Below are 15,581 nucleotides of genomic sequence, written 5' to 3'. Positions count from 1 at the left end.
TTCTTGAACTTATATTTACCAATCGCACAATTCCCTACCAAAAATCTTGCTCAAGCCAATGGAGGCATGTATAAATGAGCATCTCAATGAATGAAAAATGTTGCTAGTGATAACTGATAAGGGTATGAGATTGAAGAAACGATTTCTGAATTTAAGAGGTATTAATAGATACATTTGTTAAGGCATATGCATTATTTCTCCTTTCTTTTTTTTTTTTTTTTTTCTATTTTTCTTTCCTCCAACTATTTAATTTTTGACACGTACACTAACACTTCGCACCATTCTCCTTGATGTGAATAGCAAAGTCAGCCTTTTCTCTAGCCTGCGGGCAAGTTTTGGTGAGACGAAGATGGCAATACCAAGCGTATTGCATAGGATTTAATCTTCATAATTGCTGATATTGATATGTATCATGTGTTCATATCAACTGACATTGGACATCTGGTGACCTGAAAAATTGCTGACTATTACAATGCATAGTTCAATCCGTCGAGGTACAGATGAAAGTTTACTATGTGCAACGTTGAAAATTACGAGACTGTGTAGTATGTACCTCAGTAGTGACATGTCCGAGCAAAAAGACAGTTCCAAGCTTGTTAAAATGCGGATCCACCACCCTTTGTCTTTCCGAGCATTACGTCCTTCGCCTCATTTATTTTGGATGCAAGATAATGACTGCCACCTGCATCGGGATGGTTTGCCACCATTACCTTTCTATGTGCTTCCTTCACCTTGTCTGGAGTAGCATTTTCCCTATTCATCCACAGAACATCTTAACTTTAGATGACTTCGTAACAAAAACAGGCCTTTATTATCTCCTTTAGTTAAAACTGTGAGTGTCTGTGAGTGAATGCGTGTGCGGGGACCGGAACAGAGTGAACATAGGGTAATCAATTAGAATGACAACTCAGACTTTACAATATGGTTTTGGCCAATGCTCACGTAGAAGGGTTGAACTTTCACTTATCTGCTTCAAGCAATCCCCATAAGTCCTTGATTTTTTTCAAAGTAGATGCACATGGCATTCATCTCATGGGGCCAACGCAGTGTCCTCTTTCAACGGATGTACAGAAGCACGGGAGAAAGTTAAAGGCCTCAGGTACGAGGTCAGTATCACAGTAATAGATGGGTGCTTAAAGATCAAAGCAAAGCTCAAAATTTAAAAGCTGCCTCTTATGCGCTTTGACCAATAAATATCAGTTCGTTGTATCACTAGAAGTCACAAGTTTTTATCCCCAAAAAAAGGATGTTACAGAATAATAACCTTCAACGGTCATGGTTACAAATAACTCGCCTTAGGACTTCCCCCATCATTATTTTGAAATATAAAAGCAGTAAGACACGGTGAATAACATCGTTTGATATTTTAAGCATCATAATATTATTGATTCACACATATACTACTACAACAAAGGCAAATATTCTCGATGAGCAATGCTTAAAATTTGTGAGCTGTTGCTTATGAGCCTTGACCATCAAATAGCTGTCCATTGTATCACTAGATGTCACAACATTTTTGTCATTAAAAAAAAAGATACTATTACTCAACAACAGCCTCAAAAGACAAATAAGTTCCATGGGCAAATATAAAAGATGCCATGCATTAACTTTCAGCAACACCGGTTACAAATAGCACACCTCCCTATTTCTTCCCTATCTTTATTTTGAAACCAGCAAGACATGGTGAAAAATGTTACTGTGCACAATGAAATTCGTAAAGTTATCGATTCACTATATGTTGCAACAACACAAGACAAATGCTGGCAAAATAAAGCACGAGACAAATACTCTCAAACAGCAACACTTTCTATATCTAGTGCACTGAATCTTAAAACAATTTGAAAGCATCAATATGATCCGTATTTACTTAGATATTTCACTTCAATATTCATCTTTCACCAATTATCAATGAAATTGATCAACAAATTTATTCTTCCAATTGGATAGAAGGAATCGCGTTGGAACAGCTATGACTTGACTTAAAACAGCCATAAGCAATCAATGGATAAAAAAAGAAATTAGCGATGTATCATGTTCACCTGATACCCAAAATTAGAGCTGCTTCTCTTCTTGTCATATTTGGCTGGAAACCACCTTCATAGAATTTACGTGCTCTGGGTTTTGGGGGCCGCGCCTTGAAAGCTTGCCAAGCTTGAATGCCATACCTACCAGCAAGAGCTGCAGCAGCTACAGCAAGGCCAGCTAGAAATGGAGTAGCCTAATATACATTGTAATTTGGCACCGGATAAGTAAACTACCAACGAAATTTAAGTTGACAATAATAATTACAACGTTAACACTTCATTAGATCACAGATACCAGTCCAGCCCATTAACTCGCAATCACTCAACTTATTTAGATGACAGACTACGCATATGACAAGACATAAATGGTTTTGTCACAGTTAATTGTTATGTACTCAGAATGAGTTTTCCAACAACAAATGAGGTTCCACTGGGAGGGCAATATGATTTTTTGTTACAAGGGAGGGATGAAGGCCTTGGAAATAATGAACTGGGAAAGGGGCAGCAATCAAAACCAAAGCCCTTGACATCAAGTTCACCTCTATTTTATAGACTGAGGCTGGGGAAATATGAGCAATCAGTTCACTGGTTGACAGAATTTATACATTGATTCCAGATGGTGATGGTGCTGATACCATAACTGCATGTAGTCCATTAATTTCACACATAAATTTCTAAGAATTCGGGGTACACTAGTGTTGATACCGAACAAAAATGCCGGCAACGAGGGTAAAGTGACAAAAGTAAATATTACGAATACAGAAACAAACACCTGGTGCTTAACAATACAGCTTCCATTCAGAACTTGTAAGAAATGCTTCTGCTGCTGACTAAATAAGAAATTGGACAAAGTGGGATTAGAAACAGATTTTACAGACTAACCTTGGGCGGCCCCCTTGTTTTCTCTGCCACTTTATGATTAATCTTTTTTTTTTTCCCCTTGCCAGCCACTTTATGATTAATCTATCTATAGAAAACCAGGTTTTACAGACTAAGGATACTTCGACATATTCATTTCAATATAAATAAAACAGACGATTAGATCACAGCACTGTCTAGAAGCAACTCGATCCCCGATCGTTAGAAAGAGGGGATTGATTGCATAATACAAGAGTCAGTTTGCTAAGATAAACCAACATTCACGAAAGTTTGAAAGATAAATTTGGGCAAAACAAGACCACAACGGATTCAATTCAACATGGGCGATGAATTGAAACAGAATAAACGTCACCAAAAATTGGCAAAGCTCTAAATTCATGTTTTGATCAAAACTTCAAACTCAGTGCGCAATGTAGCTGGAAAAATCTTACAATTTAAAATTGGTAATGACTGGGTACGGATAATAGAAATTTTAACTCCAATTTTCAAATGAAAAGGAAAAATCGGCACGATTCGGGAAGCGAAGAGCTTGATAATTAGCTCACCATCGTTACAGAACCTTAAGGACTGGTAACAATCTACGGGATTGCATTCAGCACTTCTGGATGCTTCTAACACTTTGAAGTGTGAGACCCGAGACAAGTTCTCAAGTTTATTCAAATTCGAGCAACCAATTACAGTTGCAGGTTGCGGTATCACGGTTAGCGTTCTTGCAACTTATATATATTTTTCTTTTTTTTTTTACTGGAAATTTATTTTTTATTTTTCATGATATGAAATAAAGTAAAAAGTTGCTCTCTATATTTTTATTATCACAATAAATGATAGAAAGCACAAAACACATCGTATCTTGAAATAAAATGTTAAACATATTTTTAAAATAAATTGTTAATTACAATTTTTTTACTCTATCAATATCTAAATTTCAATTTTCAAATTACGCAAAAAATAATACAACCTCCAGTCTTTAATATAAGAACTCATTTAACTTTTATTTTGGTTTTAAATATAAAACCTCGATTCATTTTATCTCTCATATTTCTTTATTTTTTTCTCAAATGAGTCCTTGTAATAATAGTAATCCTAGCCAATACAGTTGATTAACAAGGATATTTTAGGAAAAACAACACCTATTTATTATAAATAACAAACTAAAATAATTTTCTTAATCCATTCAAATTAGTCAACTAGCTCTTATATTAAAATACGATTTAGTATTTCAAAGAGAAATAATAAAAATATAAACTGTTAAAATCAAATCCAGAGTAAAAAAAAATCTACCAACTACACAAATTTTCTTTTTTGCAAAAGCTTGGGAAAAAAAATCATTTTTGATTTCCAACAAGAGCAAGATTAGGCGGTGTTTGGCAATTGCTCCAAAAGTGCTTCGACTCCCAAACCATGGTTTGGGGAGGCTGATTGCCAAACACCCTTTTTTTTTTAACCATGGTTTCAGCACCCTTGGTTTTGGCCAGCTAAATCATGGTTTTCGAATAAGCTGAAAATTCTTGCTTTTGAAGAATGAAAATATGGTCGTTGGAGTAATAATTACTCCTGTCAAAGGCTCCAATGGTGAAAATGCATGAAAATTACTCTGCCTCTTCTCCCATTTTGCCCGTTCTTCCAGTGTCGTCGCCCCCTCTGAAATTCTAAAAATTTGTTGCCACCAGTGAGATCGTTTACCCCTTAGGAATTTCAGTGCTGGTGAGGTGTTTCTGGGCTCCCAATAGTGAAAAACCAAGAACACACTCTGCCAACAGTGGATTTTCACCAAGAACACATTAGCATATCATTCCTTTACTGTCGCCCCTTCTGAAACTCAATAGATCTTCTTGCCACTGGTGAGATAGTTGAGCTTGCGAATTTCGATGCTGGTGAGGTTACTTGACTTGCCAAAAGAAGATCACACATTGGGTTGCCCGATCCATCCACAGATTTCTGATATCTTTGGTTTTCAGTTCGTCCGGTCGTCGGTTGCTCAGGTCACCGTGTTTGGTTCCGTCAGTTAGATCCAGCATTTTAGGTAGGCTCGTGGGTGCTTGTGCTGCTCAAATTGTTCTTATTTTTTTTATCTTATGGATGTTTCGTGGTTGTGCTTTTAGAGACAGAACACTTGAATACTCTTTTTCATTCTGAGGGGCTTCTCCATTTATGAGCTCGTGGATTGCTACCTGCGTATAATTATGAAGTTCAATATTTCTTTTTCTATCTTCACCCTACTCTTTCTCCATTAAACCTTTTTAGTTTCTATTTGTTTTTTTCTGAGATCAACACATGGTATACTGTGTAGGTTAGGCTGTTTATTTAGGTCCTGGAGAAAGATATAATAGGTTCTTGTATTAAGGGCTAGACCTTCTCTTGCTTAGGCATGAAGTGATAAGGGATTGTATTTGCCTATTTGGGGTTGCTTTGTTGAATGTACTCTATCCATGTGATTGATCTAGCTTATCATTGATGATCAAAAGGTGGTAGGACAACTGGAAGCCTAGATTTTTGAGGTGGAAAATTTATCTTTTGACAAATCAATGGGCAAATTTGATATATGAGTATGCATATTGAGGCTTTTGAGGTTTTCAGGAAGGTTGTGGAGAGTTAAATTCAGTTACAAATCACTTGCATGGTTAGGAGCCATACTGGAAGGAATCTTATTTATTCAAGGAATTAGCTGGGAGAATGTGGTCTAAATACAGTGAAGATTTCCTATCTTCATTTGGAATAATGATCATGGATTTTTAATGGAACAAGTAGTCAATTAGATTGATTTCTGTCTTGAAATATTCTCATTGTGAATTTGGATATCCTTGGAGAGATATCTGTTTTACGTGTAGTGTTTTGAGTTTGTAATTGAGAATAAAAAATCTTTCATTTTATTTGAGAAGTATCTTTTGTGGACTTTTTGGAATGAAGTATGGTGTCATTTAAAGTCTTTCCGGAACTTGTCTTGGCCGGTTCTTGGCTAGTTTATGAAGTGCTATTATGAACCTTGTAGCAAATGGAATTTATGGAGATTTATTTATCCGTCTAGCACATTTAATTACTAGGTTATTTTATTCTTTCTCTAATGTCTTAGAAATGGTTAATTGAAACTCTTGGCTAGTCTCTTTACTTTGTATATTAAGTTATGCTTTTGTGTTATTCTTTTGATATTAAACATGCCTTTCTTGTTGCATTATTAATGAGACCTCATTTTGCTGGAAAAAAGAAAGTCATTATTTGTGGTTTATTGGAGACAAAGGATCTGTTATTTTGACCTAAATGTTATATTTCATTTAACTTGACATGAATGGCATAGAACGTGCGGCTATACTTGTTAAATACTATACCTGTTATATCATATCTCCTGAACTGAATGGCATGCTTTTTGGGTTAAACTTGTGATGACTGAAGTGTTGTAATTAGTCTATCGCATAATAAGTAAAGATAAGGTCAAAGCTTCGTGAGATATAAGAACCACAAAGGTTTTTATTAACTTGTGCATTGAAGAAATTGAAAAAGCGGAGAAGAAAAGGAGCCAGCTTGACAAAGCCTGCTTGGGTAAGTCTTGGGGACAACTTCACTACAAAGACTCGGAGAGTCTATACGAAAATCCAATTTAAAAAAAAATTTGATGCCCTGTGAAAGGAGTAGCAATCATGGGATAGGCTGTTTCATGAGACAAGTTTGGGATGGGATGCCAAAAAGAATACTGTTAGTGCCCCTGATGATTGATGGGAGAAGAAATTAGTGGTAATCATTTAACTTTATTTGAGCTTGCATTTTCTCCCATGTTAACCTTTTTTGTATAATGTATAATATTTTTGGTGTTAAATGTGCAGAAAGTTCTAGGCTATGAGAAATTTAGAGAAAAAGGCTTCAATTTCGAGCTTAATTGACTCAACTCTTTGGGACTGTAGTTGCAACTGGACCATAGTCATGAGCACCTTCTTCCATGACACTTCCAAGTGAAGGAGTACCTAAAGATGATATGGAACAAGGGTGTGGAGATAGTGATGAAGTTTTAGGGGCATCAATGAGCATAAGCGGGGAGTTTAATTCAGTCACATTCGTTGATAATAGTGGAGGAAGTAGAGGCAACACTATGATGAGACAGAAAACCATTCATGGAGGTAGAAGCACAGGTGGGGTTCGACCCATTAGCTTATTACAGGTTAGAAAAAAGAATGAATCTATAAAGAAGAAACCCACTTCCACTATGAAAATAGCGGATGCACTAAGCAGGATATCTCAAGTGAATGAAATTGATGCTCAGCGTGAACATGAAGAAATTTCAGAAGCATGTGCTAGGAGGCTAGAAGAAGAAGCACGTGCTTATGAGAAGTCAATTGCGGGAGTCATGGAGCACCTTAATGAAGTTGATGAAGTTGTTGATGATCCTGATTTGTTTGGCTGGTGCACAACACTCCTTATGAAGGAGCCAGTTGCAAAAGAAATGTATGTGGCTCTGAAGAATAAGAGGAAGAAACTTCTGATCTTCTTGAAGCACGCAACTAAGGATTGAGACTTCATTTGTGTTGCTTATCATAGTATTTGACTACTATTTGTGTTTCTTAGAAGATGACTGTGATAATTTGCATATATTTTTGGGAATGATGTAACCAGTACTATTGTATTATGTGACTATTAAATTTCTGTAGGAATTAGACAACTTATTTCTTTGTTAAATGTCTAGTAATTTCATATCAAGGGTTTTGAATTTTATGTCTATGTGCACAGGATAAGACAAAAAATAGCTGATGAAATTAAAATTGTGAAAGAGTATCGTAAACGACGGAATAAATGAGTTAATCAAGTTGCAACAGTGGTTGGTGGATATGCTTCTCTTCATTTGTATAAAGAGTCTCGGCATACAAGTATTTATACAAGCAGGGCATGGGTAAGGGACGTTTTACAAGGCCATCCTACCCATTGTTATAATATGTTTAAGATGGAAAGGAAAGTGTTCCTCAGTCTTTGAACAGAATTGCAACAACACGGTCTAAGAAAAACTAGAAATGTTGGGATACATAAAATAGTTGCAATGTTTTTAAATACCGTTGGCCATGTGCTTAGTAGTAGGATACAGCAAGAAAGATTTTAGCATTCAGGTGAGGCAATTAGTAGACATTTTCATAATGTCTTACTAGCATGCTGTAGACTTGCTATGTCCAATATCAAACCAAAAGATCTAACATTCCAGTATTTTTATACAAAAATACGGCCCAGTGGTCAATACTAGCCCTTTTTCAAACATGCTATTGGAACAATTAATGGAATGCATGTTTCATGCATTGTTAATGCAACAGAGCAAACAAAATATATTAACAGAAAAGGAACAATGACGCAAAAGATAATGGTGGTTTGCAACTGGGACATGTGCTTCACTTTTGTATTGGAAGGATGGGAAGGTAGAGCTTATGATGCTCGTATATTTGACTACGCCCTCACTAGGGGTGGAAATAGGCCAGGCGGCCTGGCCTGGCCTGGTCTGTTTAGATATCAGACCAGGCTCAGGCCTGTAAAAAGGCCTGTTTACTTTATCAGGCCAAGCTCAGGCCTGATAGTAAGCCTGTTAGGCCTGTCAGGCGGCCTGGGCCTGTTATCTTTTTTTTTTTAGGTTAAAATTGTAAATTGATGAGAGGGAATCTGCTATTCTGATTAGTTAATTGAGAAAACTCCATCCACATAAACATGTTATCTAGAGCCCATTGCATGCTTCATTTCATTTCCATTCTCTATAATAAAAATAATTAATGTATGTATAATGACACATATTTAAACAAAGAAAGAAAACATAAGTGCATTAAAAAAAATAAAAGTATCATTCATTTATTTGATCCATGCTTTTCATATTAATCTTATATAGAATATATATATATATATATATATATATAGAATTGACCTATTATGTTTTAGACCACATATATGTGTGCTCAATCTAATTCTTATTATAATAGTTACTTAATTAATTTAAATAAATAAATAAATTATAATAATTGTAACATTTTTTTTTAAAAAACAACCATGTGTAACAAGAGGATCAAATATCATTTTGTTAGTAAATTAGTTTGAATAAATGATAAATTTAAAATATAAAAGGGATTAAGGATGTTTCATATTTTAAACTAGATCTAGTCATCAACTAATTTTTATACTAGAGATGGGATGAAGTGATATTTTTATATTAGAGTGAAATTATGTTTTATAATAATTTTTCATATTAGATTTTTTTTTTGGGCCTAAGGGGACATGTTTTACAAATTGTGTTAATTTGATAATTTCATATTTTTTGTTTGTATTTTAGATTAATTAGGTTGAATTATTGTAATTTTGAATTGATTTATGTGTGTTTAAAATTTGATAAAAAAACAAGCCTCTTAACAGGTCACAGGCCAGGCCAGGCCTGATTACAGGCCAGGCTCAGGCAGATTAAAAGGCCTTTCACAGGCCACAGGCCAGGCTCAGGCCAACAAGCTTCACCATAGGCCAGGCCTGTTAAGGGTGAGGCCTGGCCTAGCCTGGCCTGTTTCCACCCCTAGCCCTCACAACTCCTTCCATGAACTTTCTCCATCCGCCTTAAGATATAATTTAAATTGTTACAATTTATTTATACTTAACTATTAGAAAACAAAGTTTCTTGACACCAATCATATATTTCATGTAGGTAAATATTATTTGGTGGATATTAGCTATCCGACACCCATGAGATATCTTGGTCCCTACAAACGTGAGCGCTACTATCTCCCTGATTTTCGAAGGTCATCTACACTTGAAAATGACAATGAGGAGTTCAATTATTTGCACTCAAGTCCACGCAGCACTATTGAAAGAACTTTTAGAGTTTGGAAGAATAAGTTTGCAATTTTAAGAAACATGCCGAGCTATGACTTTCCAACACAAGTTCAAATTGTTTGTGCAATGATGGCCATATATAACTTCATTAGATCAACATCCATTTCTGATCCTGGTTTTATTCAATTTGAACAAGAAGGTTCTTATGCAAAAGAAAATAATAATGATGATGGAGTTTGATCTTCACATATACCTTCATCAATAGAATCTTCATCTCACATGACTTGGCTTCGTGACTCCATAAGAAATCAAATTATTCACTATATAAAAGAATAATCATGCCCTTTTTATTTCTTTTTTTTTTCAGATAATGTAATATGTTGTTTAATAAAAAACTACTTGGACAAATATATTTTGTTGCAACGTCTATTATTAAGACAATTAATATGGAATTTTTTGTGTGGTTATTTAATTTTGTGAAAAAAAAATTATGGGATTTCGTGTTTAAAATCTTTAAGAAGTAATAATTTTTTTATTGGCAAAATAAATTATTTTCCTAAAAACATATTTAATTATTTTATAAATATATATATGCACATTAATTATTTATTATTTACATTATTTATGTCTTATTTATTATGTTGGCAAAATATATATTATTAACAAATTTATTACTTCAAATAAACATATATTATAAAATATATCTTCTATGTAATTATTATTTAAATTTATGTCATTTTTAGTAATTTTTATACATAAAAAAATACTTTTGACAATAACTATCCAAATATTCTCATTTTACCAGAATCATTTTTCAAGAAATCTATTCTTTCAAAATCTATTATCAAAAATTACTTTTCTCCCAAAAGCTATTCTCCAAACTATGATTTGGTTTTATCCAAACACCCTAAATTGATACAAAGAACAAATGCTTCTACAATGATCCTGCCAAGAATAATTAGAACAAAAAATAAATCTATCATTAAATTATTATCACCCCCAAACCAATCCTGTTTACATTACGTAATCAAACTGAAGAAGAAAATAAAAAAGATGTTGAATATGACTATGAATACAGCTTTATGAACAAAATAATCATCCATTATTACCCTATCTTGCTCTTCAAGAATATGATCACACAAGCAACCATCAAGCCCTGTACATCCCCATCTTCTTCTTTTATATCTTCTTCACTCACAATCCTACCAAGCTCTTGTTATATACCAGTGGCATTCTTCTTCACTTCCCAGCACTACCTGCCACCATTATTGGCAACTTTCTTCTTAGTGACTGAAGCAGCATCCTTATTGGAAGCCAAAAGATCCACCTTAAGAGGGCCAGAATGGTTCCTCAAACGAGCAGGGGAATCTGTGAAGGAAAGTCTCTTCTTCGTATTGGATCCTTTCTCTGGTGTCCCATTTTTACCTGATGGACTCTCAATTCTGGACTTGACCTTAGCTGACTTAGTAGGAACCGTGCAAGTAGAGAGGGCAGATGAACTTGCAAAGCTTTCGTCGTCTCTGAACGATGAACCTGAAATAGTATGTCTTCGGTACCGTTGTGACTGAGCACTAACTGCACTCCTCAAGTCATCATCACGGCCCCAAGAACCGGTCTTTGGGCTTGGCGCCCTTACTTTGCTGCTGGAAGTAGATGAGACAGAGGGGGCCTTCTGAAGTGGGATTGAAGACGACCTATGACTCGGGGGCCGGCTTGATTTTTGTTGGCCAGCCGGAGAAGGCTTGTTGTTACTGTGATGGATTTGACCGCGAGAAGTGTACAGTTTAGTGACTTCTCCAACAGACAAGGGTTGGCTTGCCATGCTCTTTGCAGATGCACGCCCACTGTGAACCATACCTCTTTGGATATCCCCTGGCTGTGTTACAACCCATCGATCTAGCCAGCTCCAACCCCAGTGTGGGTTGATTGGATCCGTGAATGTGGTCGGATTTGCAGGTTTTGAAGAGTTCCTCCACTTTTGCTGTTAAGCAAATATTTAGATTGAAATCGTTAATAGAGTTAAAAAAGTAATCTTGAACCTATCAACATGGGGGGAAAAAAAACACACACACACACAGACCAATAGTATTACTTGAAGGTGTATACAGGCATTTTCATAAGTTTTGAGGTTTCCGATTAAGAAACAGAATCACGGTCACAGGTAATGTCTTTGATAAATGTGTGCAAGAAATTTGTGTTTGATTAATGAAATCAGGAACACTACAGGACCTTCAAACCATCCAGGTCATGATGGTAAAAAAAAAAAAAAAATTTTGATCAGACACCAACAATTATATTTGTATAGTCCAATGACTATTTCCTACATATTAACAAGCATCAAAGTAAAACCCAGCCATCACAAGTAATTTCATGAGATAATGATGCAAATTAATATTATACTTCCAGTGAAACTCAAGTTGCTTAGAACACTGTTGTACTATATCAATTTCTTTATTTGCGTATTTGTAAAATCATTCTGAAAAAGGTCATTCTCTCATTTGAATTTTTGTTCTGAAACTCAAAACCTAACCATTTTGTTTGATTATGTATTTTAGTTCCTCTGTTTCACTATAATCCCAAATGCAATAACAAAAGAAGGGGACACCCGGGTACCTGACGTGAAAATGCGTAGGCCAGAGCTCTCTCCCTTCGAACCGCAGCTTCTTGCCTTTTGGACTGTCTTGCTTCAATTTGCTCCTTTGATTGCGCTGTATCATCCCATTCTTCACCAGTCTGCTAGAAAATTATTTTTCCACTTTAATTTTTTATTTTTTTGGCCAATTGAAACTTTAATTCAAACAACACGAAAGCAGTCACTCCATGCTTCTGAGTGAAGATGAAATTTTATGCATTCTAACCACAAAGAAATTAAGGCCAGAGATATGCACCATATTCACCAAACAAATGTATAATTGAAAGATACAAGCACTCAAGCAGAATTTAAAGAACTTTGACCTTTATTTTCCAGTAAAAAAAAAAACTTGGGTGCCTTCACATTTTTAATATTTTTCAAATGGAAGATGATTTTAAGGAAATCCAACTGAGAACACAAACAACGATTTGTCCAAAATTAAATAGGTAAATATTATCCTGAGCACAAATGCAAAATCATTCACGCGTAATGAAACAGAGGTACATGAAGACAAGACACATTCTGAGGCATATCAGAATGAAAAATCACCATATAGCATACGTTGCATCATAACTTGCAGTTCAAAAAGGAAAATAAAGACTGCTTACAGCAGCTTGCAACTTCTCAAGTTCTTTTTCGTGTTTCTGCTGCAGCTGCCACTGAAGAGCTTGGTTCTCCTCTGACGTTCTAGCCCTCCTCTCATGGACCTGAGACTGCAATCGTGTGAGGGTCTGCATGCATCGTAAGGTAGAAGCTGCTTGTCGTTTAACAGATTTCCCCTGTATCAATCTCTTCAGCCTCACCAAACCTTTCAAGCCCCGCAATGCTCTTCTTGCCTGAAAGCCCCAAAACGAGAACCATTATTTATTATAAGTACAATAACTCAAAGTCATTGGATTATAGCAACAATTCATTAATTAATTCCCTTCATCATATAAGGAAGAATGCCTTTTGAATTGCTTACAGCATGTACATGGTCCTAATAAATTAATAAAAATTAATACAGGAAATTAAAAAGCTTTCCAACATTGATGCAGCATGCTTCATGCAAAAAGTCATACAAACATTTTTCATTATCCTATAAATTTTCCCTTTGAGAAAGGGTATCCATGATAAATCTGCAGACAGAGTTCAACATATACACAATGACAAGAAAAGCACATCTTTGCTGGTATAAAATAAACTTAAATAGCATTACAAGTTCATACCAGATATCCTCGAAATGCCGTCTGAATCTTGATAGCTGCCATGTCTTCCTTCGACTTTAGATGGTAGCGGGACACACTAGTAAGACGGACAACCTCTGCTGCAGCCTGAGCAGCAGCAACAGCGGCCTCTGCTGCTGCAGCAGTGGCAAGAGCCAGAGAATAAGCATAATTGCTATGCTCATTCTCTGCTCCAGTTGATTTAATATCTTCTTTGGATGGAATAGCAGGAGGAACAACAGATTGTGCTTCTTCATTTGGCAAAGCTGCTTCCTTGTGTTTGTCATATCCTACTTCATCTGACTTCTGCTTTTTGTCCTTTTAATTTTAACACCAAAAAAGGTGGGGAAATAATTGAATTAGAATCTGTCTTGGCAACTAATTTCACTAGCAATGACGTAAAATTTATGTTTTTCTGTTGCCAGAGCATATATAGATATATTATATGTATTTTGAAACCTGATCGTTCTTGGACTGAGGACCGAGAACTTTCCTCACTGAAGAAAACCAACTCCCTTTCCTCCCCATGTCCCAGTCACTTACCTTGAAGGAATGGGAAAACGAATTAGATTTGGAAGCCGAACCACATAATGAAATGCATTTAACTTGAATCCTCATACTTCCATAAGTGCACAAAAAACAGAACCTTCAGATGGTAACTTCAGATTATGGAAACAAGTATAGGACCAATAAATAAAAATCATACAAAAGAACTAGAAACAGAATCCTGCCACCCAGCAGAGAAAGGCAAGGACTTTCCACCAATTTGTCAGTGAATAAACAAAGAACCAACAGTGGGAAAAAAAAATCCTTAAAAAGTTAATCTATGTAAGAACGCCCAATTTCGACAGACATTAACTGTCCTGTGAACCCGAAACAGAAACTAATCAGAATCCGCCAGCCCATGAAAGAAAAGGTCAAAAACAAGATTTCCCGCCAATTTACTAACGTAATGAACAAACGGCAAAGAACCCTGGGGAAAAAATCTCATGTTAATTTATCGATGTAATGAACGCCAAATTCCACCATAAATGAACTGTCCTCTGAATAAGAATGACCAAAACTGAAACTCACAAGAACCCGCAATCCCACGAAAGAAAAGAAGTCAGACGGGGCTTCCCCGCCTTCCCGCCAATTTATCAATTTAATGAACAAGCGGTATAGAAAACCTTGAAAATATAAAAGTCCCACGAGCTAATTTACCAGTGCAATGAACGGCCTCTTTCAACATGAAGGAACGGAAACAGAAACTGCAAAGAAACCTCCTTCCATAATAATAAGATGAAGAAAAAAGGAGGACTTCCCGCCAATTTACCAAAGTAATGAACAAATGTCAAACAGCCAAAAGATGATAATGACCAAAAGAACCAAAAACAAATCAGGAAAGTACGTTTACAGGAGAAAGTTACAAGATAACAAACAAATGCATCACAAAGAGGCTGACATGAGGAGGGAAATTTCCCGATACCTTCGAAGAAAAAACCAAAACCTGTGGAAATATAGGTCTTTCTTTCTCTCGCCGGAATAAGAACGAAAGGAAAATCGGAAGAAAAAGACCGGGCGTGCCCGGCGAAGAGAAAGGAAGGAGGAGGAGGAAGAAGAGGAAAAGGAAGGAGCAGATTCTATGGAATGAGACTTCAATCCAATGGGAGAATTTTTAATTTAATTCATTTATATTTTACGTCTTCAAGCACAAGGAGAGTGGGCCCAACAGAATGTGGTTCCTATTTTTAACTTTTAACAATTATAATAGCGACAGCGAATGATCCAAACAACCTCAATTGTCTTTCTCTGGGATTTGGGTTTTACTTTTACATTTTCCGACAGGATTAACAAACAAGCAAGCAGCATTACTTTGTCTTTTTTTCTCATTTTGTTATTAAATTATTGTTATTAAACTGGTAATCTTGTTGTTGGCACCAGAGAACAGGTAATTTTTTGTCTGATTGTTTTACTTACGAGTTTAACCAATGTCTAAGAGTAGAGATTAGTTTCCAAACAAGATGAAATGTTAGTTAATTTTTTACTTGCATAGTAAAACAATTCGAATAGTTATTAACTAATTTTCCTACT

General features: G+C 35.7%; 3 protein-coding genes across 7 annotated transcripts; 1 reads left to right on the top strand and 2 right to left on the bottom strand.

Annotated features, from left to right (window-relative positions):
- Positions 1 to 87: 87 nt before the first annotated feature.
- On the bottom strand, positions 88 to 3,569 carry LOC114738187 (mitochondrial import inner membrane translocase subunit TIM14-1). 4 transcript variants are annotated; one of them, XM_028926210.1, is made up of 4 exons: positions 3,449 to 3,569; positions 2,040 to 2,218; positions 554 to 753; positions 88 to 464 (listed from the first exon to the last, which is right to left on the bottom strand). In XM_028926210.1, exons 1-3 carry the CDS (start codon positions 3,449 to 3,451, stop codon positions 597 to 599), a joined length of 339 nt encoding a protein of 112 aa, XP_028782043.1. In that variant the 5' UTR covers positions 3,452 to 3,569; the 3' UTR covers positions 88 to 464; positions 554 to 596. The 4 variants fall into 4 exon arrangements, with proteins under 4 accessions (XP_028782043.1, XP_028782044.1, XP_028782042.1 ...); XM_028926211.1 differs by having other exon boundaries at positions 88 to 460; XM_028926209.1 differs by having other exon boundaries at positions 88 to 449.
- Positions 3,570 to 6,831: 3,262 nt separating this feature from the next.
- LOC114738191 (uncharacterized) lies at positions 6,832 to 7,401 on the top strand. The gene has a single exon (XM_028926215.1). It carries the CDS (start codon positions 6,832 to 6,834, stop codon positions 7,399 to 7,401), a length of 570 nt encoding a protein of 189 aa, XP_028782048.1.
- A 3,228-nt stretch (positions 7,402 to 10,629) lies between these two features.
- On the bottom strand, positions 10,630 to 14,097 carry LOC114738199 (protein IQ-DOMAIN 1). 2 transcript variants are annotated; one of them, XM_028926223.1, is made up of 5 exons: positions 13,968 to 14,097; positions 13,512 to 13,826; positions 12,912 to 13,139; positions 12,285 to 12,404; positions 10,630 to 11,652 (listed from the first exon to the last, which is right to left on the bottom strand). In XM_028926223.1, the coding sequence occupies exons 1-5, from the start codon at positions 14,034 to 14,036 to the stop codon at positions 10,924 to 10,926; spliced, it is 1,461 nt and encodes a 486-aa protein (XP_028782056.1). In that variant the 5' UTR covers positions 14,037 to 14,097; the 3' UTR covers positions 10,630 to 10,923. The 2 variants fall into 2 exon arrangements, with proteins under 2 accessions (XP_028782056.1, XP_028782055.1); XM_028926222.1 differs by having other exon boundaries at positions 12,285 to 12,407; positions 13,968 to 14,094.
- Between the last annotated feature and the right edge of the window lie 1,484 nt (positions 14,098 to 15,581).

Source organism: Neltuma alba, unplaced genomic scaffold, assembly GCF_004799145.2.
Source record: "Neltuma alba isolate B1F8T4 unplaced genomic scaffold, ASM479914v2 tig00013556_pilon, whole genome shotgun sequence".
Lineage (NCBI taxonomy): Eukaryota > Viridiplantae > Streptophyta > Magnoliopsida > Fabales > Fabaceae > Neltuma > Neltuma alba.
Note: the sequence above shows the minus strand (reverse complement) of the source record. Positions and strands in the feature narration are given on the sequence as shown.